General features: G+C 39.0%; 1 protein-coding gene across 10 annotated transcripts in view; it reads left to right on the top strand.

Annotated features, from left to right (window-relative positions):
* The first annotated feature begins 1,944 nt into the window (after positions 1-1,944).
* The window catches only part of RAD51B (RAD51 paralog B), a 448,074-nt gene continuing 425,451 nt past the window's right edge, over positions 1,945-24,567 (top strand). For 7 of the 10 annotated variants that reach the window (XR_004405956.2, XR_004405957.2, XM_032984677.2 and 4 more), the window contains exons 1-7: positions 2,166-2,825; positions 3,838-3,931; positions 4,765-4,878; positions 7,606-7,722; positions 14,313-14,449; positions 19,389-19,508; positions 20,459-20,642. Coding sequence is in view for 8 of the 10 variants with exons in the window: in XM_032984677.2 (XP_032840568.1) it covers positions 2,788-2,825; positions 3,838-3,931; positions 4,765-4,878; positions 7,606-7,722; positions 14,313-14,449; positions 19,389-19,508; positions 20,459-20,642 (804 nt within the window). In the remaining 2 variants the exon portion in view is untranslated. Of the gene's footprint in view, positions 1,965-2,000; positions 2,080-2,165; positions 2,826-3,837; positions 3,932-4,764; positions 4,879-7,605; positions 7,723-14,312; positions 14,450-19,388; positions 19,509-20,458; positions 20,643-24,567 lie in introns of those variants that run through there. The other 3 variants (XM_042790959.1, XM_042790958.1, XM_032984680.2) reach the window with 3 other exon arrangements.

Raw genomic sequence — 24,567 nt, 5'->3', positions numbered from 1 at the left:
CTCCAGTGTTGCCAGTTTAAAGGACCTTCTTAAATTAATGTGATGAAGCTCAGTTCTTAGAAAGTAATTATCTCTTAGCTTTATTAATCCCTTATTATGAGTTCCAGGGGCAGCTAAAGGCTTAGACTAGAGTAGCTCTCTGCTATATTGTGCCCGACATGTAAGTCTATGGGGCCTGCACTACTTATTATGTTTACAGTCTAAATAGGTAAAACCAAAACTGGGAAGGAAAACAGACACCCTGTTGTTAAGGCGCTTGACCGAGGTCACAGAGCAGAGCTGTTTGCAGAGTGCCCCAATTCCCTAGAGGCTACTGTCCTAGTCAAACCTATTGAAGCTGTGGAATTGCCTGCCATGTTGCTTCTTGAGAACATTGATGGTGACTAGGTCTGTGTGACCACTTCTCTGATTATCCCCTGGATATATAGTATTAACTTTCACGAGTTACATGGAGAAGATGATGCATGATTATTTGCCACTAGGTTTAAAGAGGTATCTGAGAAGTAGAGAGTGGAAGAGTCTTGACTCCACTTAGAAATGAGATGCAAAGAACTTGCAGGAGAGGCACCAGTGTATATTGGTGCTGCTCACGAATCTTCTAAACTACCTGGCTGGTAAGATTTGTTTGCTTTGCTCAGCATCCCAAAACAATTCTCTGGTTTAATACAGGCATTATGTTTTTATAGAAGATGGGAAGTGTGTTGGCCTGGAGGTGAAGGGGAAGTTCTGCTGCATTTCTGTCATCGAGGTAATGTTACTTTTTCCTGCACCTCTGGTGGGAAGGGAGGGCTCCTGCTACTCCTGTACCAAGTAGGAAATAGTTGTCCATGACAGTTACACTAGTCATGCCCTCCTGTTTTCACTGAAACTAAACCGCAGCAACAGACATCCTTTCCCTTCCCTTAGACAGCTTTTCTGAATTGTGACTTGGATTTTCAAGTCAACTTTTAAGGGTCAACTACACTAGGAGGAGCCCTTCCTCCATTTCATCTCTCCCTGTTCAGCTAGTTCTTTGCTAAACCTTTGTTGCTTTTGTATGGGCTGCTCACTCCCTGTTCAGCTTCCTAAATCCTCTGGACTTCTTTGGGCATGTAAGTTTCCTTCAGGGAATGAATGAAATGCTAATTCCACTCGCCCTTTTTGATACTACAGTCACTGGGCATTTCATGACAGTCAGCTGCTTGAAGTGTTCTGTATTTCACAGCTTCACTGTAGCATTGCTTTTTTAGTACACACAAAACCCCAGCCACGCAGTTCACAACGCACAGGCCTTCAGTAAATGTCCCAGGTAATATTGGTCCATTTTTATTCCCAGCTAGGTTAATTTCTAGACTGTAAAGATTCTGCAGACAACGTGTATGTAATACTAACTTAAGTACTTTCTAGTATAACCTAGAGTGAGTTGGAAAACTCACCCTACAGACATTAGCAAAGTCACGTCAGTCATGTCTGATGACTGATTTTGTTACATTTACGTTGCAGGGCAGTATCTTTTTCAGTCAGAAGGCATTTCTCCCAGAGCTGGCAGCAGGCTGGACGTTTGTAAGCCCTAAATTTGAAGACAAGAGCCGACATTCCAGTATTCTTTACTAACAAATGAATGTGTGCACCGCACTCCTCGTGCTGAAGACTTTGTAGATGCTTTATGTGTGGAAGACGGTAGGGATTATTACGGCAGAGCACGGAAGCGCTGTGAAAAGCATCCCCTGAGGATGCCCGCAATGTTTCCGTGCCTGGAGCGCGTTTATTTACTCCGCTCCCTCAGCCCGACCTGGCGGCTCCCGCCTACGGGGAGGCGCCCACGTTCGCGGGTAAACACCGAACACCCTTTGCCCCCTCCTTCCCCCCCAGACCGCATCTCTTCTGAAGGCGCGGGGGCTGTAGCCGCCATCACCTGCGGCGCCCGCCCGCTCCCACCTTCCCGCCCGCTCCCGGCATGCCCCGCGCGCCCCCGCCTTTCCCGGGTACGGGCGTTGGGGTGGGGATTGGTGGGAGCGGAGCCAATGGCGAGCGCCGGCCTTGCCCGGCGGCCCCGCCTCCCGGCGCCCGCCCGCGGGGAGCCTGTGAAAAAATTCTCAGGTGCGCGGGGGCTCTCTGCTCCCCGGGCGGGCGGGGCGGGCGCGGCCCGGCGGGAGGCCGCGGGGGCGAGGCTGGCCTGCGGCGGGAGCGAGGTTTCGGGTGCCCGCGGAGCTGCCGGGGGGGGGAAAGGGAGGCCGGGCCGGGCCGGGGCTCCGGCTGCGGGCGCAGCCCCCGGGCTCCGGACCGATGGGTCGGACGGGCGCCTGAGTGACCTGAGCTGGGCGGCGGGGTCGTTAAGTTCATCTCCTCACTGGGACGGAGCGGCGGCGTCACCGCCTGCGGGGCCGGGGCCGTATACACGTGTGTGTTTCTGCCCCCCACGCGTGTCCTTACCCACCTGCCCGGGCCGGGGCCGTGATGGTTTCGGTCACGAAAGCAGCGGCCGGGGGTTTGTGCCTGGGCTTTTGTTGGGCTGCAGCAGTGCGCGGTGTACGCACAAACCCAGAAACCGCCATAATGCTCGAGGCAGGGCGTGCGGGCTGTGTGGTAAAAGGTCGTTAATGTAGCTGGTAACTGGAAAGGCGCTGGACTCGGCAAACCTCCCGTTTTCCTCCTGTCTCGAGCGTTTTGTGGAGGGGGCGATCGTCTTGTGAAGGTGCAGAGGCCTGTGCATCTGCAAAAGTTGTAGTTAGTTCACATTATTTAAAAACATTTTTATTTTGCATAAACTTCTGGATAAATAAATACCATGAATATCACCTAAATAATATGTGTGGCAACAGCTACGTGCTCAAACAAACATACAGGTTAGGAAAACATGGGCTTCAGGTGGTACTGAGCTGAACACCATCCTGTGGAGTTTTGTTCAGTAGAGTGGAATGACAAAAAAAAAAAAAAAAAAAGGGACAAATGCTGAGGGCAGAGAAGTGGAGGAGGATTTATAGTGGCAGTGTAATCTTACCTGCTAGGTAAAATAGTCTTAAGGTTTATCTGAAATAATTAGATACTCTTTAAACAGGAATCTCAATAAATACAATTTGCTAAAGTGACTGAATATACTGCAATTGTTGCTGCCTTGGTATTTTTGTTCACTTTTAGAATAAATGTTTACACTGTGGTTCTCATCTTCACCTGATTGGTTTTGGCCTCTGGTTTCTTTTACATTGTTGGCTAAATTAAAGAACTCTTTATTAGCAGTGTTTTGTTTCATAAATTGTTACATAGGATGCTATGAGATGGGTTTGACTAGTTGGACCATCTTGAGTCTTACATGCTAAAGTAAGTTTCCAGCCCTTCAGTCTTTCCAGTGTCTCCTTTATGGGTTCTTCCTGTTCTTTCAACATCTGTCACAAATCCTGGGTCATCAGGAGGGATTATTGTGTTCTAGGGCTAAATACAGTGATTATTCTACTATTCGTGTTTAGGCATCCAAGGGTAACCTTATTTATTTCCAGTGCAGTATAGTGTGAGTTCTTCTTTAGTTCACCACTGAGTAATTTTCAGCTTTCTTATGTCTGTTCTTAAAACAGAAACATCTGTCTTATAAACATTGCTGACTTTTCTGTTCCTGCTGGCATGATCTCATACATGTTCAAATACGAGATAGAATTTTAACATAACTGCTTTTAGAGCAGTAATAGAATTTAGTGCTGCATAGACTTATGTGGGAAGTCTATATCACCTGAGATTTTTATATATATATATATATATACACACACACGTACACACTTTCCTGCTCTTTAGCAGGGAGTGGGTGTAATTGTCTGCATGGTCGTATTTCAGGTATCTTTCAAAAATTTCTTTTTGTTTTCCCTGTAGATTGGGAAGCATGGCTGCTAAAAAATTAAGAAGAGCAAGGTTGTCTCAGGAGCTGTGTGAAAGGCTGAGTCGTTATCAGATCACTACCTGTCAGGTGAAAGGGTTATTTTATGGTTGGGGTGGTGGTGGTTTTGTGGGGTTGGTGTGTGTTGTTATTTTTTTGTGTGTGCGTGTGTTGTGTTTTAATGCATTTGCTGTTTACTTTTTTGTAGTTTCATTTACAAGGAGCTTTACTTTCTATAAAGTAGGGGGCAATTCAGATTCCGTCTGGCCTGCTGCCATGTAAAAATGTAGCTTTAAAACAATAGATGCCAAACTAAAACATTTAAACTTGTATGTACTGACTACCTTGACTTCTAAAGAGCCTGAAGATGCTTTGTTTTAGCAAAGTTGTGCAGCTGCTACTTGTATGGAGTAAGATTGGTTTGTGAACATTTCATGAGAACGCATGTATACTACATAATCTAGTGTATGAACATGCTGTAGTGTTACAGTGTCAATTATGGGTAGATTCAGCAGTAGGTCCTGAAGTTGTTCTTACGAATGCTCGCCTACAGAGAGCCAAGAGGCCCTATATATTTCAGTAGTATGCATCAAAAATACAGGATCTAGCCCTAGGACTGCAATTTAGAAGACATGATGTGTTTTAAATGTTTCTCGTGTAGATAGGAGACACTTGTGGGCAGAAGGATGTTATCTTGTTGCAGTTCCATCACACAGTTCTTGAATGTTTGGTCCTTTGGCCTCACGTGTCCTTTAAAATATGAATACAATTTATTTGAATATACTGGTATCAGAGAAAGGTAGGAGAGGTATAACAGTTGGTAAACCTGTGGAATGTATAGAAGTTGTATATAAATTGTATCAGTTTAGTCCCCAGTGTTGATGTCTAGTTTGACCACTCTGAACTGTTCTACCATCTTTCAGGACTTTTTATGTCTTTCCTTCTTGGAGCTAATGAAGGTGACAGGACAGAGCTACTATGATGTGCAGAAGCTGCTTTGTAAAGTTAGCCAAGCTTGTGCTCCCAAAATGCAGACAGTAAGTATGCTTGTGTTGATTCCGTTTTTGATACGGTATCTGGGAATAAGTTAAACAGTGTCACTCATCTTTTTACCTGGGAGGTTTGTGATGTCTCAGTTTGATTGCACAATGAAATAATACTTTTTTTTTTTAAATTTAGATCTCTGAGGCATTTTAGCTTGATGCAGTGACTTCTGTTAGGCTCAAGAAATTAGAATTGTTGAGCTAGGTAATTACTAGTTTTCCATCAATAACTGTTACTAATAAATTGAAGACAGTTAAAGTTTTACATAGAGTTCTAGTATTTGCTTTTGCCTGTCATCCACACGTCACTATTCAATCAAGTTTCTTTGCTGAGATACTGAAGTTTGTCAGACACCAGTTGTCACGGACTGTTAATACAGAGCCAGCTGATAGTTGCCCAGCTATGTAAGTGCATACAGTACAGAGCTGTACTTCCAGAAACGGAGGGTGCTAGCTGTTTTTAACGATGTGGATTGAATCTTTACAAACACGGGATTTCAAATAGACTTTAGGTCAGACTGACTGATGTAACGTCATGACTGCTGTATCAAGATTTGACAGTATTTTTGAGTAAAAAAATAAATAGATAATAGGAGTTATAAAGACGGGGAAAATACTGTCCAGATAAAACACTGGCAACAAAACTTGAGAGTATGTCAAGATACACAGTAAACCTCTAATTTCTGGAAAACTTACCTTGCAGTACAAAGTACAGAGTGAAGCCTACTGAGCTCATCAGAGAGCAAGTTAGTGAAGGGGTGACTTGCTGAATAGAAAAAGATAATTATATTACAGGTCCCTAGACTCTAGCTGAAGAAAAATCTGAACAAGATCCAGTGGCTGGGAGATAAATTAAAAAATCCTGAAATGGGAAGAAATAAGCAGATCTTTAGAAACTCACATAAGTTCCATTGGAAAAGGTTGTCTGAGGATGTGGTAATTTTTCATTCACTCAGACTCCTGATTTAACAATTGAATTATTTTTATTTTTTTTTTTTACTGAAAGACAGTCTTGTTCAACCGTAATTTTGTGGGTTAAATACAGAAATCGCTGGGTAAAATTTAAAGTCTGTGTTGGGCAGGAAAGCTAGACTACAGTATTGTTTCCATGGTCTACAGGGTTTGTTTCCAGTCTGCAGAGATTAAGGCCTGTCAGAGATTAAACAAAAATTGATTAAATGAAAAGATGTTGCAAATCTTCCTTCATCAGTGCATGTATTCACTCTTAAAGTGAATCTGAGCATAAATGCTGATCCCATTTGAGTGAGGTAAAAGTAATTGGTTTTTGTATTGGCCAGTTCTGTGTCTTGAAAGCTATTTTTTATATGTTTTTCCTAAGTAGAACTGAAGAACAGAGAAGGTCTGAATGAATTTCAAATATTGTTCCAATATGCTGCCCGCTATAACATACGGAAGAACTATAACATTAAAAAAGGAATGTACAAGCTATCTTCTCTTAGCCTGCTGGTAGAACTACCTGGAAATTTTTCTGATCAGCAAAAAATGCTCACTTGTTGGTCCAGCAAGTACGGACTAAAACATCTAGGATTCAATGGTGTGATTATTAGTTTTTGATGATTGTTATGGAGGTGCTTCCATAGTACACTGTATTCCCAGCAGACTATCTTAAGACCAGGAAAAATCTGATGCCTCCATTTCTCTTGGGCATAGAGAAGTCGGGTTTTCTGGAGGGGTCACTCATGGCAGGTTACGATGGAATGCTGTGACAGGGCTTCGAGAATCTCTGTTGTTGGGCCAGGAGTCTGAAACCTACAGGAACTCCAACTAGAGCAACAACATTTAGATTTTTGGACTGTTCCTTTTAAAAATCAAGCTTCCAATGTTCAGGATGCTTGGCAGTTGAGGAATGTGTCAGTTTTGGCAGATGGCTGCAAGGTGTGAACAGCACCTGTTTCTTTTGGAAACATGTTTTGGTGTTTCCAGATCAGCATGTCCATTTTATTTCGTCTTTGTCTGGTTTAAATTGGTTCCCCAAATGAGAATAATTCTTATGAACTAGAGTTCTGATCTTGGACCAGTTCTTCTAGTCAGTGGAGGAACTAGGAATTCCAACCATTTTCAGTTCTGTACCTGTCCTGTCTTTTTACTAGTCTTCCTCACAAAAGTGGAAAATTATGAATGGCTACAGGATCAGCCCAGGCTTGTTCAAAGACTTGGGTATCTTTAGCAAACTCTTCCTTCAAGACAGGTAGTTTCAAATTGGTAACAAACATTGGCCAGGGAGTTCTTGGTTTTAGGTTTTGTGTGAGCGTTCTGCAGTGGTTGATAACCATACATGTAGTGTTTACTTATTTAAAAGTTGGAGTTTTACAAGTTTAAAGCAAGGCTTGTTGAATAGGAGCAGAGAAAGTCTCTGCAGAGCAAAGGAGCATAGGAGCAGAGAAAATTTGACGCAACATTATTAAAGACTTATTATTTAATATTGTGAGAGTGATACAACAAACTTTCCAGTTTACTCTGTGAGCTATAAATGGGATATAAATGCAAGGAAGGGTGATGAGCTAAGAGAGGCCTATAGCTGAAGATAGGAATAGTTTGCTCATTGGTAAGTGTTAAGTCATTCCGGGTTGATGAAAGCAAATGCGAGAAGTTTACTATTTCATGAAACAAAAAAAAAAAGCAGTTTTTTATTTCATGAAACAAAAAATGATTTGTGTGTTTGTTCTGCTTTTTTTTTTTTTTTTTTCCCTTCTGTTGTAGGCTTATGAAATGAAACTGAGGAAGTCTGTCAATCCCTCTTCAGCCTTTTTATCTACCACATTGCATAGTTTGGATAAAGTCTTGCGTGGCGGAGTGCCCTGTGGATCCCTCACAGAGGTAACTTATTTAATATATTTTACTGCAGTTACACATCACACCTAGAAGTTAGAAGTCACAGACAGGTTGCGCTGTCTTGTGTCAGGTGCTTTAAACACAAAATAAACAAATATTTTGTATGAGAAGTGATTTTTTTTTTTTTTTTTTAATTGGTAGAGGCTGCACATTTGGTTGTTTTTTTTTAAGCAAAAAAATGAAGGAATTAAAGACATTGGTGACCCTCTATTCCTTTAAAAAAGTGAAAAATTTCCCAGGAAATCTAGGAGAGGTGTTGGCTGGATTTTACAGTGGGAAAGCTGCAGTGTGGTTTTGTGGCCAGAGCACAAGGTGGTAAGTCAGGAGTCTGTCCTTTTAATACTGACTGCCTCTGACTTTACCAAGTCATTAGTTTTCATGAAGGTGCAATAAGCAATTAGGAAAAAAAGTGTGAAGCATATAGACATGAGAATGACTTTACAGAGCTTTTATATATAAATGTAACTAATTTATGCAATAAATATGTAATACGTTCTTTTTAAAAATACTGTAATTAAGGCCTGTATTATATGCGTATACATTGCAACACTAGAAATTGCGTATCCATCTGTAACTCTGTCACTCTCTGGACTTTGGGTGCAGTGCTGCTTTTTTGCTTAGAATTTTCTTTCAAGAACAAAGAAGCACTTCATCTTCTAGTACCTGGATTTCTCTATCACCTTGCAGAAAGTAAATAGTAACTTGCAGAGTTTCTATAATCTGGAAAGACAGGGTTTGTGTGGAATCAGGACTTACAGGAGTCACTGAGTATTATAAAATTACCAAGATGCAATCTCTGGCCTAGGAATCTGATGAGCTACAAATGGAGACGGAGAAACATGCATATTGGAGGGAGTATCAATATATGTCTGTCCTGTTCTTATGTTATTCCTCTAGTCATCTGTTTTAGGCCCTTAGTAGAGACAGAATCCAGAGCTAGATGGATATTGGTTTTATGCACTGTGGCCATACTTGTCTTCTTAAAGTTCTGAATTCAGCTGTGTGCTTGAAATGAGTGGAAAAATATGTATTCTATGCCTCATGCTCTGAATTTAGACAGGTTGAAACCATTTTTTTCCTTGAACATTTCAACAGTCCTTACCAAGTGCTTTTATTTGTCTGCTTTGGCAAATTGCCACAGTAGACAAGTAGAAGTGAGAAGTTATGAAAATCTTACTATGAGTAAAATACATTTTTTCCACACCCTATAATCAAACTAGATTAGTTTTGATTTCAGAAAGCACTTATGAAATCCGATATTGACTTAAAACATATTAGTGTTTAAGCAACACTGAATTTAGACTATAACAGTTTCTGTTCTAGTAAACTCTTACGTAATGAGGGGATATTACTTTTTAAAGATTCTGAGCATTTCTTTCTGTATATTATGTACAGGAATATACACCAGTTATTCATAAAAATGTTTAGGAATGCATCCATGAACTTAGTGATCTGTCAGAATTATTATTTTCTTAATGTATAGGCCTAGCTTTGTTACCAATTTACTATAAAAAAAACTCTGATCAGACTAGCTTAACTTTAAAATTAATACTGCAAGTCTTTAAAATCTGGGAGAAGAGACTTGCTGAATTCTCTTTCACTGAAGAAGAAAGAGCTGTTCTTACAAGCAGCAGTGGGATATGCAGGTCCTGAGACTATAACTGTGCTGCTGTTGAGGATAGTGCCTTCAGCAGGGGATGAGTTATTGGTTCCTAAAAATGTTTTTCAGCAAAGCAATGTTCGCAGTAGGTGTAGTTTGACTCCTTTTCTTTTGGATTATTGCTCATGCAGCTCTGTGACAGAACAGCATAGCCTGTGCTTGGAAAGAAATGATGCTTGCTTGCAGCTAGGATCTGGCTTTCTGGGATTTCTGTCTGGTCCACTGACTTTTTCTTGGTGGAGGCAGAGAATGACTGTTCACATACTTATGCTGCTTGAACTTCTGTAGTTGAAATGTAGAGCTGCTGCTGCACAGGCAGGAGAAAGAAGTGGAACAGAGATGTATCTTTCTGGTGATACGTGGACTTGTTGTGTGGCTGGCTCATGAGTGGTGCCCAAAACACTTGTAGGTCAACGCAGATAACCCAGTCTATTTTGCCCTCCTTCCTGTGGCTTGGCAATTTTGAGTGAAAGATGGCTGTGTAAAAGTTTGCATGAAAGGATCCTGAAATATTTTTTTCCTAATTAAAAATAGTAAGTGGATGTGATCCTTTTGGGTTGGAAGAGCCACACGGTTTATTTACAAGGCTGCTGATAATGATGTGAATACTTGTCTTTTTTCTCAAGTGTAGCTATCATTCATCTATCAGTGCAGTCCATCTGATGTGTTCTTGCCTGGAGACCAGGTAGAATGGCTCTGGAGGACTGATTGACTTTAAGCTTGCTGAGTGTCATGTTCTTGGCATTGCTCCAGAGGGAAATCCAGGAGCAGCAGTGGTTGACATGCTGGGTGTTTTACTGGAGTTCAGATAACCTTTGATTTCTAGGTTTTGTGTCTTTGTTTGTTTTTCATGGTGGTGTTATTGTTTTTTTTTAATTTGAAAGTAAGTTCTGCAAGCAGTTGATCTCAAAACATGGATGTCAAATACAATTTTCCAGAGATTGTATAAAATTATGCTGTTCAGGAAGTAAATGCAAATGCTTAATTTTCCAGAGCTTTGTATTTTGTAATACTTCTCACCTTGGATGATTATCACAATACTAAATTTTTAATTTTTTCTCTTTTTTCAGTGTTTCTTTAAAACCTTTATCTCTTTAGATATGAGAAAAATCTGGGAAACTGTTACTAAACTCTGTTTTAAGAATGATCGTACTCCATGTGTATCAATGTATTTAAAGGTAGTTGGGGGAAATCCATATATTCAAAGATGGGCTGAACTTTTGTCTGGTTGTAAATGAAAAGCACTGCACCAGGAAGGGTGTTGCACTTCAAGTTTTCTTATGAAGAAATCTTTTGAATGTTAATTTTTTTGTGTTCTAACATATTTTGGTTAAAAATAGAGGCCTGCCTAACAGTTATCTTCAATAGGTGGTCTCAGTGAGTGACTTGAGATGTTGACATCTGTGCAAGACATCTAGTGAATGAGACCAGAACTGCGAGCACTACATCCTTCCCCCAGTTGCTTGGCCTTGATTGCATTCGCATGCCAGATTGACAATACTGCTGCATAATAACTATTTAATCAGAAATAGTATAGAGAGAACTAGGTAGACTCCAGAAATCAGATGATTAATTTAAGAGATTAGAGGTGTCTAAAAAAGAAAGTGTATTGGTTTTTATTTGCCTTTTAGGCACTAATGTGGAAAGTGATTAGGGCACGTATTGGGGGTTTCTCAGCAAACTTAAAGGCAGAGAACAATTAACTACACAGAAACTGAGATTTTCATTTAAAACCTGGTTCTGGAGATTTTTAAAAGCGTTTTTGCAAGAGTCATGAGATGTGAAGTAGTTTCAAAGGTTGGCAGCACTGCAAGTGTTCAGCGTGATTGTTAGATTAAATTTTAGTAGAAAGCTACCAAGTGTTTGCTGCTGCTTTGGTGCTCTACTGCAGCTTGTAGGTCACATTCTTTTTGGATTCAAGTGATTTTGGAGCTTAATAATTTTAACTTGCTCTTTTGCAGCTTACTGGAGCATAACTGACTAGCAGATTGCCCTTCAGTATTGTTGTTATTAGGCAGATATTCGAAGTCTGAGAGAAGTGTTTTTCAAAAGTATGTTGTGTGCTACATTTACTTCCTGACTGGTGTGGCTAAATCGTCGTCTTCCTGTTACTTTACCCAGCAGTGAGGGTGGTTGGAAACTTGGAATTTGAGTACATGAGCCACAGGGTTAAGACTTGTGGTGGTATCTCCTACAGCCAAAGCTGCTTGCTTTTTGAGTGCCAGAGGGATTTGATTTGTGTTACGCTGTCTCAGACCATTTTTTCCCAAACCACTATTAGGTTTTAAGTTGGAAATTAAATCACAGCTGAAATTTTGTGGTCAGATGTCAGAGATTTTGGCTAGCTCCTCTGAGGAAAAATTAAAGTAATGACTTTGTGAATATTGAAGAGTTTAATCCCCTGGTAGCTGAAGAAGAATTAGCTCCTTGTGACTTCATCCAAACCCTATAGATGTGCCAGAGAAAATAATATATAGTTTATTGAAAAATAAAAGTATATTTTATTAGACAGAGATAAATTAAAAACTGTTGTACTCTTCATATTTCTATCTGGGTGGACTTGATTTTTTCTTCAGAGTAAATTTAGAGTAAGAGAAACTAAGCAAACTTTTTGCAGACATTTGACTTAAATTATATTAGTGGTATTTTAGTGTTTTGTTTTTTTTTTTTTTTTAAACTAGATTTTATTGTTTGAAACACATGCTGAACCAATGGTAACTACAATAAGATGTGGTAGTTCTTTAAAATGGTTCACTGTGGATTAATTAAAATACCATTTTAATGCCCTCTAAAGGAATGCTGATAAAAGATGAAGTATTGTCTTTGGGAATAGAAATTCCCTCTTGCTTCCTTGTACTAGCTTGTACTACAAGATTCCCTGTCTTTCTCTGATATGATGCTCATATCCTCAGACATTTTTACAGCATCTCTGCTGAATTAGTTCCTGCATCAGCCACTGAAATAAATGTTGATTCCAGTGCACCTCCCAGGCAAGGCTGAAACTACAAATGTTTTTATGAGGTCTCCTCACAGTTGTCCAAACATTTTAATTTAACAACTGGATTGATGCCCTCCCCTCATTCATTTCAAGTTGTCTTTTTAACTAGAAACAGCTGGTGAGATTCCTTGGCTATCACAGTCTAAGGAATGTGTATTGCCTCTGCAATTTTTATATATGCTTTGGGTTCATATTATAATGTGGCAGCTATTGTTGATACGATATTTTGTAATTTAAGTACACTGGATGTAGGACAGATAATTGCATAAATATGACTGATTCCCGATCTGTAATTCACAAAATGCAGTGTGTGCTTCTAAACAAAAATCATCTAATGCTTCTCTTGCATTAAAGCTTCAAGTAGATTGACTGATATGGCTTGGTTTTCAGGCCGTGTTTACAGACAAAAGTGATTAAAGGGATTTTAACCAACTCTTGACAGTAGCTAATGTGTAACTAGCTACTGCAGTCCCTCAGTGCTGCCCTGTAAATTCTTTGTGCTTCAAGTCATGCTGCTGCTGCTGAAAACGAACCCATAGCAATACTGTAGTATCTTGTGGTGAAAGGGTGTTGTACTTAAAAACAAAATATTGTACATTCAGGCTCAAAAACCAGTTTGATTTTGAGTGTCTGTTGTAAGGTTTCTTTTTAAATTTTAAACAACAGCTTTGTATTTAAGCCTTTGTTTTGTCAATATTAGGTGTTTTTGAGGAGGTATGCTTAATTTTGCAGTTCAACTTCCCTGGAGAGGCTTACTTTAATCTTGCATTATTATTTAGTCATAATCAGAATGAACCCGTCACTGTCTGGTTTTACTGCTTAAAGTCACTTCAACTTTGTATTTGCCTTTTTTCAGCCCTCGTAGTATTTAAGATGACAGCATCTCCCTTCCCAGAAGCCATAACAATGTGATACTGTATTTGAAGAACTAGTGTAGTAATAATGATTATCTGAACACAGAGCCCAGCATTCATTTACAATCTCTGCAAGATCTGCAGTGGATAAAGAACAGCATACTGCCATCTCTAGAAGAAAAGTCTTGCTCTCAGAAACTGGGGATCTCATCAAACAGTGTATTGTTTTGATCCTTGTGTTTTTTTCATTGGATCAAAATCATTCCAGAACCTTTTCACACAAGTTGGGTGTGCTCTTTTGGAACACTGCTTAACTGTAGTAGGCTTTCAGTAAGTGCAGGTGAAAGCTTAAAATTTTCAAGCTGGTCTGGATCATGAAATGGTGTTCGTGTTGAAATATGGTAATAGGGAGTTAACACCAATGACAAAAAACATGCTGCATAGCAGAGTGTAGTCTCTGAGGCAGATAAAAATCTGTTTTATGTGTTTATCTGGTTCGTATTGAACATTCAGCCCTTACAGGATGTAAGTGATTCTCCTTGTGATTTCCAAGGGAAACCTGGTTGTAACCAAGGTAATGATGATTCCTAAGCAGTCATCTACATTTGTGAACTCCTTAGCTCTGGACTTTTTCAGATCTAAAGGCCGTTGATGTCGTGTGAATGTCAACTGTGAATCTCCTAATTCTGTTCTAGCACAGAGAAGAGGGATGAGGACTAGGTGTGGCTCTAGGGAAGATTTTATAAGAGGAGGAGGAGAGTAGGGGACCTCAAATATGAGAGGTAATAAAGGATGTCAAAGAAATAAACTGCAAGTATAATGCTGTGTCTGAAGAACTGTTTATTCTTCAGCGGATGAGTTTGGTTGCATGGCACAGATCCAACAGTAACTGCAAGTTGCTCTTTGTGGTGTGCATTCTATCTTTTTGTGGTTGTCTCCTCTTTTGGTAACTGGAAGAACAGAATTTATAGAGTTCTGGCTGATGGGTCTTAGGTAAAAGTAGAACTAGGGTGAAATGCATGTGACCTCTCTTGTTTATGTTACTAATCTTTTTTTCTTCCAGATAACTAGCCCACCAGGTTGTGGCAAAACTCAATTTTGTATTATGGTGAGTGTTCTGGCTACACTGCCTGTAGGCATGGGAGGACTAGATGGGGCTGTTATATACATTGACACAGAGTCTGCATTCAGTGCTGAAAGGTAAGATTAAAAATTCTAAAATACACACTTGGAACTTCTTTAGCACCTTTGATCTTGGAGAATTCAGTTATTTTCTGAGCAATAATTAAGTATTTATAAAGTAAATACCTATGGTAGTTTTTAAGCATTCATCTGATATATGTAGTTATTCCATAGATGATGAAATTAATTTAATAGAATGGTTTGCTCACCTTCCTAACTTTTATGATTTTGTAAATTCCAGTTGTGGTATGATGAGGTGGATGACATGCTCTCTAATTCATAGATGGTCTTAACAGTCCTGTACTTGAAAACTTTCTTTGCAGTTTAGTTTGTGGAGTTAGCAGGAAGGTTCTAAGGATGTAAAGGCCTAGCATTTTGAGTGCAAAGGAAATGGAGGTTTTTCTCTGAACTGGTAGGACACAGAAGTAGTTTTCCTTCAGGTTTCTGTCCTGTTTCTGCTGAGTGGGGCCCCTGCTCTCCTGCACTTCTGATTTCCTTCTGCAGTAACCTTGCATCTCTCCTATATCCTTAGTGGCCATACAGTACTGTATTTCCTTACGTATATAACATCACTGCTTCTTCTAATAGCTCCTGCTTCACTCTGGTCACCAAAAACTGCTCAGCTATGCACTTATGATACCTTCTAACTGCTGAATGGACAGGAGACACTATATGCTATGTATGCTTGAGAGTAACAGAAGTATGCATATGCACTTGTTGGTTACCACTCTTTCTGTGTTAACTGACTGATTAACTGTTGAAATAATTCTGCAGTATTCCATCAAAGGTTGTTCTAATTCACTTAGCTACCAATTTTTCTAAACCATGAGGATTTGGTGTTTTAGAGATGCCTATTTCTTTGTCATTGTTGTTTGGAAGTAGTGCTTTCAAAAGTTATTAAGGGTCTGAGGGAGGACAAGAAGTACAGTAGTCTCATCCTTGTCTGTGTAGAAAAGTGGGCAGAAAAAAAGTTCATTGGAATAATTTATATATTTCAGATACCTTAGTAGTTATACCCATGGCTTGAATTTGGAGTATCCAAAGCAAATGTATTTGCATTGTTTAATCATTTGAAGTTATCATGAATGAGAAGGTGGGATTACTAACCCTGTGTTTGTCAAGTTAATTTCACTAAAGTTTGAATAACTTTAAACTGGAAGTGTAATATATCAAAGAAAAAAAGCTTCAAGCAGTGGCTCGACAAAGTAGGGTGCTCCCTTCTTACATACCACTTAATTTTTATTTCAGGTTCCTGAAATGTAGATAGTAAAAAAGGGTAGGACCTAATAGGTGAGTTTAGCATTTGCTTCTAAGCAACAAGTCTTAAGAAAAGGAAAACAGGTGAATGTGAAAATGAAACTGCTGAAGATAGAGTAGGATGTAGAAAGAAAATGTGTTAAAAATAACATTATTACTAAGGATGAGAATATTTACGTATTAAATCATATTTAGTATTGCTCCGTTGGAAAACAGCTAAACACAATTTCATCAGAGAAGCTGTATCTTACACTTTGTGTTGCAATCTCTAAGGAGCGGCACCAGCAGCATGAGGGAGGTGCTCTTCCCCTTCTGCTTGTGACCTGGTAGAATACATCAAGATCCTCTTTCTAGTTTTGGGCTCTCTGTATGAGAAAGACACGACAAACTGCAGGGAGTTCAGCAGGCGACTATCAAGGTGGTTGGGGGCTGGAGCACTTGCCCTTTGTGGAGGCACTGAGGAGGCTCAGCCTAGAGGAGAGAAGGCTTTGGGGAACTAACAGCAGCCTTCCCCTACCAGTGAGAAGGCCATCAAGAAGGTGGCACGGTGTTGCATGGCAGGGAGACAGAAAGCATACATTGAAATCCATTTTTGTGCTGATATATGGAGAAGCTTTTTCACCATAAGGACAGTTAGGAATTGGAAAAAGTTGCCCCGAGAGATTATGCTGCCTCCATACCTGGGGGCTACCAAAATACGACTAGATAAAGCCTTGAGTAACTTGTTCTGACTTCATAGCTGGAACTACTTTGAACAGGATGTTGGCCTGGACATCTCCTGAATTCTCTTTCTAACCTGAATTTTCTTATGATTCTGTAATCCTGTATTTTTAATAGGTGGCAAGTAGGAGAAATTTTGGTTTTGTTGTTGTTCTAAACACTTCAGATAAGAGGGCAAATATCCATTTAATAGCAACTTATTTTAAAGGAGTTAATGGAGACATATAGCTGGCACTATAGCTGTAGACTCAAAAGTCTCTGCAGAAACCTTGAGTAGACTGTTTGTATCCCTGCTGCTTTTTAGGGCTGAGAGTTGATAAATTGTAGTGTCATATTGGCTATAATGCTTCTAGAAAGATACTGCATAAAGCTGGCTAATTTTATTTCTTTTACTGAAAGGCACTTCTCTTTTGTTATTCTGCTTGGCAGGGCGGATTTTGCTTCCACAAACTTTCATAGTCTTATTACTTATTCTCCAACATGACCCTTTGGTTCAATCTAATATCAGTGCTGAGAAGAGTCATCAGAATTGAGACTGGTTTTATAAGATATGCCACTGGTTTCTGTAATTTATGTTTTTTTTCTGTCATCTAAGAGAAAGCCCTAACAGTGTAGATGATGTCCATCATTCAGCTTTGTCAGAACGCAGACACTAGTAGAGGTAGATGGAATGCCCATAGTAAGTCTGGAAATCAAAATTGTTGTAATCGGTTTTGTAGCAATTCAATTCAACTCTAGCCAGTTATTAACTGAAAATATACCAGACTTACTTAGAAAATCTGAACATAATTTGTTTGGTTTGCTTTTCTCTCTAGCCATACCTATTGTTTGTGAAAAACACTACGTACAAATTTCTGTGAACCAAAGCTGAGAACAAATGGATTTTCTACCCCATGGGCCTCTGCCTTGATTGCAGAGAATATGCTCTGTGAAGTTTTTGGTCTCAACATGACAAACAGGATTTAGATCTTAAAGAAATTGGAATCTGCATGGAGCTCTGTGAATAATATTGTGGTCTCAGCAAGACTTTGGCATGTCATTTTAAGTCTGTGTAATGACGTTTGTTGCGATATGCATGTCCACTAGGAAGTGTACTGAAGTCTCATTTCATGCAGATCATTGGATGACAGATCACTGTTGCCCAAATGGTCTGCATGGTTAATTGTACAAATGGAAAGACAAGATTCTGTCTTGAAGTTCTGCAGGACAAGTTTAGATGTAATAAATAATGTGTCTAATGAATGAGATTGAGGCTACTGTACTGAAGTTGCTTGCTCAGAATAGGTATATTAACTTTCAAGGTTAATGTTTCTATTTCTAAACCAAATAAAACTGATTTAAAAGAATCTTTCTAAAACAGCTTTAACATTTTGGGTTTAAATGAAACGGACATAAATAAAAAGCAAGATAATCAGTAAGTTGTGCCCACAGGTATCATCCACTAGATGCCACTCTTCTCAAGCTATAGGCAGTGGGATATGTCTGTTTAAAACACGAACCATTAAGTATCTTCTGTTACTAAAAAATAAAATCTTCATTGTGGAAAAAAACCACAGTGCTCAGATTGTAACTATGAGTTTCTAAGTTAAATTCTTGGATCATTTAATTAAGGACCTAGATAAAATTGCCTTGTATTCAGAGGGGTGAAGCTTCTTTCCACTGACTTCCAAAGAATTTGCAGGCAGTCAGCATTTCTACAATGTATGCCATTTAGTGTCCTCAATGATTTTATGTATAAAATCTCATTTAACTGAAAATGTTAGCATCTCATCAGTAAGTTGTTCAGTTTTACATCTGTGCAAGAGGCTTTTGCAAAGCATAGTTGCTGAATATAAAAGTATTTTGACAACAAATAATAAATATCCAACTTCCTCTGACTTCTTTCGGTGTTATCACCAGTTATCTGATACACTTCCTTAGTCTACTCTGATAATAAACAGTGGTATGCTTAACAATTGTAATTCAAGGTTTTGAAGGGTCATGAATTTGCTAATAAGGTAATGGAGAACACTTAATCATGGAATCCCTCATTCATTTCTATCAGTGAAGCAGCCACTTAAACTGCTCAGTCATTTCATTATATCAAGTCATGCCAGTTGTACTTGTGCAGTCTGAATGGATGGATGGTCAGTTGTAGACACCTGGCAGCTGGAGCCTTGGTCATTTTGTGACACGATGCTGATATTTATTTATTTTTTACTATGTTCTAGAAAGTATATTTTCTGAAGGTTTAATAAGCTTTTTGTAAAAAGAGGTAACCACACAATGGAAATGTTTTCAGTAAAAAAGTCTCCTAGCCAAATGACCTTGTTCTTTTTTTCTGAGGAGAGATTACCTATGAAAAGATTTTTACTTTGGCTGGCATACTTTCTACACCTGTACTGCTTGTATGAGTACTTGCAGCTGAACTGGGCTCTGTTCTTTGCAGTCCAGCTTCAACGTTGGCTCCATCTTCTAACAGATTTTCTGTTTGGTATCAGCTTGTCAAATTTCTGTGGTGATCCAAGGTCCACTTTATGATTTCACTTCAAATTAAAGGTTGAAGATGGTTTGAGAGAGGAAGATGGTTTGAGTTGGAGAGTACATTTGTTTAAATGAAAATAATATTTAGATACAATAATTAAAATAGGAAAATGCTTGACCATTGAGTGGAACCTCTTGTACAAAACTCAAAGAACTTTGCATTCAGTAACTATGAACTTTGCAGTTTCCTTCTGCAGAGTAAATGCTGTTCCTTTGTGTACAGACACATTATGTCTTTCCCCAGTGTACCACTGACTCTAGAACCTGTTAGGAAGAAAACCGAACTGTTCTGACTTCTAGTATTTCAGTCTGACTGCAAAAGTATGCTTGTCCTTTGAAAAAGATTTCCAGTATTGGTATCTACTTATCATTCAGAGATTTGTTTTGTGAATAGTTGATGCTGCCTTATCCTACATTTTTCGTTTTGCAGTGTTATGCTTTCTATTTTTTTTGATAGGTTGATTGAGATAGCAGGAAGCAGATTCCCAGATTATTTTGACTCAGATGAAAAGCTGTTCTGCATGACCCGTAGCATTCACCTGTATCGAGAGCTGACTTGTGGCAGTGTACTGAAGAGGTATTATTTTCCAGCATTTAAAAAGAACAAAGACCATTTTGACTGGATTGTCTATAAGAGTATTTGTTTCATATCAAAGTTTTATGAAGTGTAATTCACTTATTTGAGGCCATTTCATGTTGATAAACAGCATGCTCTCCAACAGAGTAAGATTGCTACAGAAAGACTGACATTGCTCTTCTCATTTCATAACATCAGCTGGACTAGTCACATGCTACCTGAGCTTTGATAGGCAATTTCTATATTATCTGATCCCTGTAAGCCTTCAAAGGGAAGTGATCGTGTGACAGGTCTCGTCTTGGTTTGTGGAGAGACACCATACTGTAAGAGTTATGTTTTCCGTGAAACAGGAGTTTGCTCCTCCAAAGCACTTCCAGGAAGACTGGGACCCCTCCAGCAGAGGGAAGGAGGAATCTTTTAACAGTCATCAGCCTGAATGCTGTTGTTGGAAGTCTTGTATTGTCATGTTGTAACCTTATGGTAATTTGGGAACACATTTTCCGATGAAAATTAATTAAGTTGTATGTTAGCATCATGTGTATTTTATGTTAGTGGGAGAATTATTCTAAGAATAGTTTCTTCTTCTAGTGCAGCTTTATCAGAGAACAGCTAGTAGCATGTTACAAAGGGATTATGTTTGGCATACTGTCTTTGGAGGTATGCAGAAATGGATTCTGCGTATATAGACATGAGGGATTCTGATGTTGGACCTCTTTTGGAGAGGTCTTGCCTTGGGTTATGTGGCCCACTGGAGCTTCAGATTCCTTTTCAGATCTCTTCAATACATGCAGATGTTAGTGGAGATGGTGTGTGAGGGGGGAAAAAGAGGGACTGACTTCCAGCTTGTTACAGGAAACCTTTTATTTAAACAATTTCAGGGTTATAAAATGGTTCTATTGTGTAAATGATGTTATGAGTGACTGGGGTTTTTGTCTTTTTTTCTTTTTTAGGATTATGTCTTTGGAAGAAGAAATTATTTCAAAGAAAGTTAAACTCATAATAATGGATTCTGTTGCTTCAGTTGTCAGAAAGGAGTTTGACACAAAGCTCCAAGGCAACCTGGCAGAGAGAAGTAACTTTTTGGCTAGAGGAGCATCAGTGTTGAAGTATCTGGCAGAGGAGTTCTCAATACCAGTAAGTTCTTCCTCCTTTCTTAAGTTTTTGCTTTACAGTATCAAGTAATAAAATCTGAGAAGAATGCAAATGACAGGAAGATGAAAACCAGAACAAGCTGCTAGCAGGAATCTTCAAGAAGGTACCAGTTGTAAAAGAGTAGGGGAATGGAGGAATAGTAACTGTTCTGCTTGGTGTTTTTTTCTGTTGTAATTTTTTTTTTTTTTTTTAGGACTTCAAATAAGGGTTTACAAGATTCTCCAGCTGTGTTTCAGTGCTTTGTTCTCTATTTTTTTTTCCTTAACTATTCTATTTTATTTTTCTGCCATTAAATATTGCTTACCCTAATGGTTCTGTTCTAATGAAGTGTGCATTCTGACTAGGTGAAGATCTTTTTCTGCCTCTGTCCCATCTACTTAAGTTTATAAAATCTCAAAAGGCCTTATGCTCTGGAGCAGTGTAAATTCATTTTGTGACTGATAATGTATGTTAATTAATGCAGAAAAGAAGGTAACAGCTCAGCAAATTTGGACTTGCCCATAAAATACAAAGGAAGACACAGACACTCAGTGCAGGTACTGGTTGGAACTGATCGAAAAGTGCTTTAGAAGATGGAAGCTGCATAAATGTGTGTGTGTGTGTGTGTGTGTGTTCGTTCCTTTATTATATGATCCATGGAGAATGATACAAATTCAAAAGATGTGATTGAGACTCAACTCTTGTAAGTATTTCCTAGTATGGGTAAGCTGCTTGTCACTCCCAGTGTAAGAGAGAAACTGTGGCAAGAACTTGAGGAAGACTGGTGAGGCCTTTTCCCTCTAACGTTCCAGAGGTCACAGTAACTATCATACCAGAAGTACATGTCATAGGTGTGGAACTGGCTGACTTAGCTTAAAAGGGACGGATTTCCTTCTGCTTTGTAATTTCTAAAGACTTTTGATGGAAGTGCCTTCAAAGTTCAGGTACAAAAGATGGCGTCCTAGTTAGTGCACCCAATAATGTTTATAGTGCTTTAAAATGCCAGGAAATAATTGCGTGGAAGTATGTACCCTTATATTTTGGGAAAATATTACGCATCCCCTCGAAAAAGAGAAGTTCTATGGGAAGTTAGTATTTTTCTCTATTTCTCTATTTTCTACTACTTTAGACACCCCATGCTTCCCCCTGCACCTTCATTAAAGCTGGGCTGGATTGGAGCTTCTGACAGTTCAGGCTGCCTCCCTGCTTACAATCAGAGGGACAGTGTTGATATTCACAACAGTCTTAGAGTTAGATGACATGAAGTAGCCCAAGATTGGGATCCTAATTCATCCTGTGGAAGGAGGAAATACAGCTTGAATGTTTAAAAGTTTCCATTATGTTAAAGCCAATGTGTTTGCTTTGAGGCCTTTCTGATACCCAGTGTGCTGGTCTGGCTTGGTTTGTTCTGGGATTTGTTGTGATCTGGTCACAGCTCTGTCTTTTTCAATGGGTCTGTGAGATATTTTACCTTTTAAATATCTTTACAGATTTGTGGAATTACATGTAATTATACAGATTGAAAGCTTCTATATTTTTAAAGCACCTATTGATTAAGTTTATCAATTCATTCAATTGAAATACAACTGTATTTTCATTTATTGTCATTTTTAACACATATTGCTTGTGGGTTCGTTCTGGATTATTTTAAAGATCTGTTAAATTTTATGTTACAAAATAAACTGTAGTAACTCATATAAGTTAAGAATTCTAGGAGGGCCTTGGCTAGAGATTTGGCTTCTTGCAAACATGGATTCCCAGACAAGGCTGCATATGAGTAACATGCAAAATCCAACACCAGAGTGGGTTATGCATCCGCAAGTGTTGATGCACACTGGAAATAAGTTTGCTGTTGCACACACTGCATTAACCTCTGCAATTTGCAGTTAGAGATTACCCAAGGTTCTCATTGGAAATAACTGTGTTGGAATTATTTTAGATGTTTTCACTTACCTAGAAAATCATAAATATAAATTTGGGACTAAAAGATCCTTAGTAAGGCTGCAGAGTGATTTAGATCACTAATAAATTGGACATGTGAAACAATAGGTAACATTTATTTCCTGGCAGAATCAGTGCAACTAGATACTGAGTTGGGCAACAAGTAGGGAGACTCAGTCTGAGCCTGAAAAAGATTTGGAGTTGATGACTGATAGGACTTGAAGTCAGTTCTTTTGGCTGTAGTTAAAAGTGAAAAACTTTGAGTAGTTGAGCAGGGGAACTGGAATTAAGGAGGTTGCGTATTATCTATTTAGCTATAACTGTTACTGGAACGAACAGTACATCTGGTGTTAACACTCAAGGGAACACAGTAAAAAATCAGCTTCCAGAGAATAGCCTTGGAAATGACTGGGAGAGGGGGGGAGCAGTCTTAGTAATTAAGACTCAAGGTGCTTACTTTGTTTAGCTTAGCTAAGGAAATGTTAAAGGTTTCTTCATTAGTCAGTATGTACCTACTTGAGGAAGAGGTATTTGATAAAAGCAACCTTCTCTTCAGCTGACAAATGTACACTGCAGTTCTGTGCCTGGAAGCTGAATTAAGCAAGTTCAGACTTCAAATGAGAGGTGTGATCTTACTGGACTAATTAATCATTGGAATGCATTACTAAACATAAATAGCTTCTTGTCACTGAGTATTTTTAAATGTGCTTTTTTTTTCCCCCATTTCCTAAAAAGGAAATGGGTTCAAATAGGATTAAATTTGGGGAAACCCTGTACTACCCTGTTCAAATGAGTTTAACACCGTTCTTTCTGTTGGTGTTATAAACTCTCTAACTGTTTATAATAGTGTATTCAGGGTGTTAGGATATCGAGTTTGATGTGCAAAAGTGACTAGCATGCATAGCTCTTACTGAACTCAAGGGGAGCTGTTTCAAACCCAAGTAGCTCTATATAGTGTGAAGTATTTTTGGGAAAAAAGCTGACCTTAACTGCCTCAAAACTGATGGTCACTGTTCACTAACCTCTCTGCACCTCTATTTTCAGTTTGTAAAATGGGAGTAACAGAGCTGTTAGTTGTGAGGATGCTGAGAGGATAGGGTCATTCCTCTTGAGAAAGCACTCATACTGTGTCCATGAAAAATGTATTGATGCTCATTGGAAAGTAACATTTGCCATTCTCAGTGTAAAATTTAAATCGTGTAGTAAATGAAACCTTAATTCATCTTTTGAGATAAGAAAAAAAATATGAAACATACTCATTGAATGGCACCATCTTAGCCACTGCATCCAGGGAAGTGAAAGTGTTGTGTAATTGTAAATTTTTGCTTGACTTAATGGTTTTGGATTTTTTTTGTTTGTAAGGTACAAACACAAAGCTTTTTTTTCTTATGTATGGGCATTAGTAAAACATAAGTTGTTTCTTGAAAAGTGAAATATGGTGCTCAAGTTCCTTTTTTGATCACTTCTTCCACCTAATTTAGTATTAAGCCTGGTTCCACCCTAGGCTCTTTAAACCATGCCAGGGCAAGAGTCAGGACAAGATTTGGATCACTTCTGGTTTAGTGACAGGCCACGGGGCAGCCGTACTGATGTCTCAACAGTCACTGAAACTTCTTCCTCCATGGGGTACTATGTAGCAGTGCCCCTTTTTCCCCTTCCCTGCATACAGCTGCGACCAGAACCTACTTTTTTTCTGCCAGGTTTGGTTGAAACTAGCAAGTCAAATCAAAAGCGATTGCTAGAAACTATTTGACTATAAATCAATGAAAAAGCCCTTTATTTTTGAAATCCAGTGAATATGTAAAGCTGTATGAGAAGTTTACATTACTTTCATCTCTTTTAAAGCATGGTGTACTCGACAGAATTTGGATCTGAATGTTTTCTGTTATGTGTGTTGATGCTGTCTACCAGATTACATACATATTTAAGCATCAGTAATCAGTCCTATATGCTTCCTGTCTAGTTTCCTGACCTCCTTAGCCCTCTT

The sequence above is a fragment of the Tyto alba genome, unplaced genomic scaffold, assembly GCF_018691265.1.
Source record: "Tyto alba isolate M040663 unplaced genomic scaffold, T.alba_DEE_v4.0 Super-Scaffold_18, whole genome shotgun sequence".
Taxonomy (NCBI): domain Eukaryota; kingdom Metazoa; phylum Chordata; class Aves; order Strigiformes; family Tytonidae; genus Tyto; species Tyto alba.
Note: the sequence above shows the minus strand (reverse complement) of the source record. Positions and strands in the feature narration are given on the sequence as shown.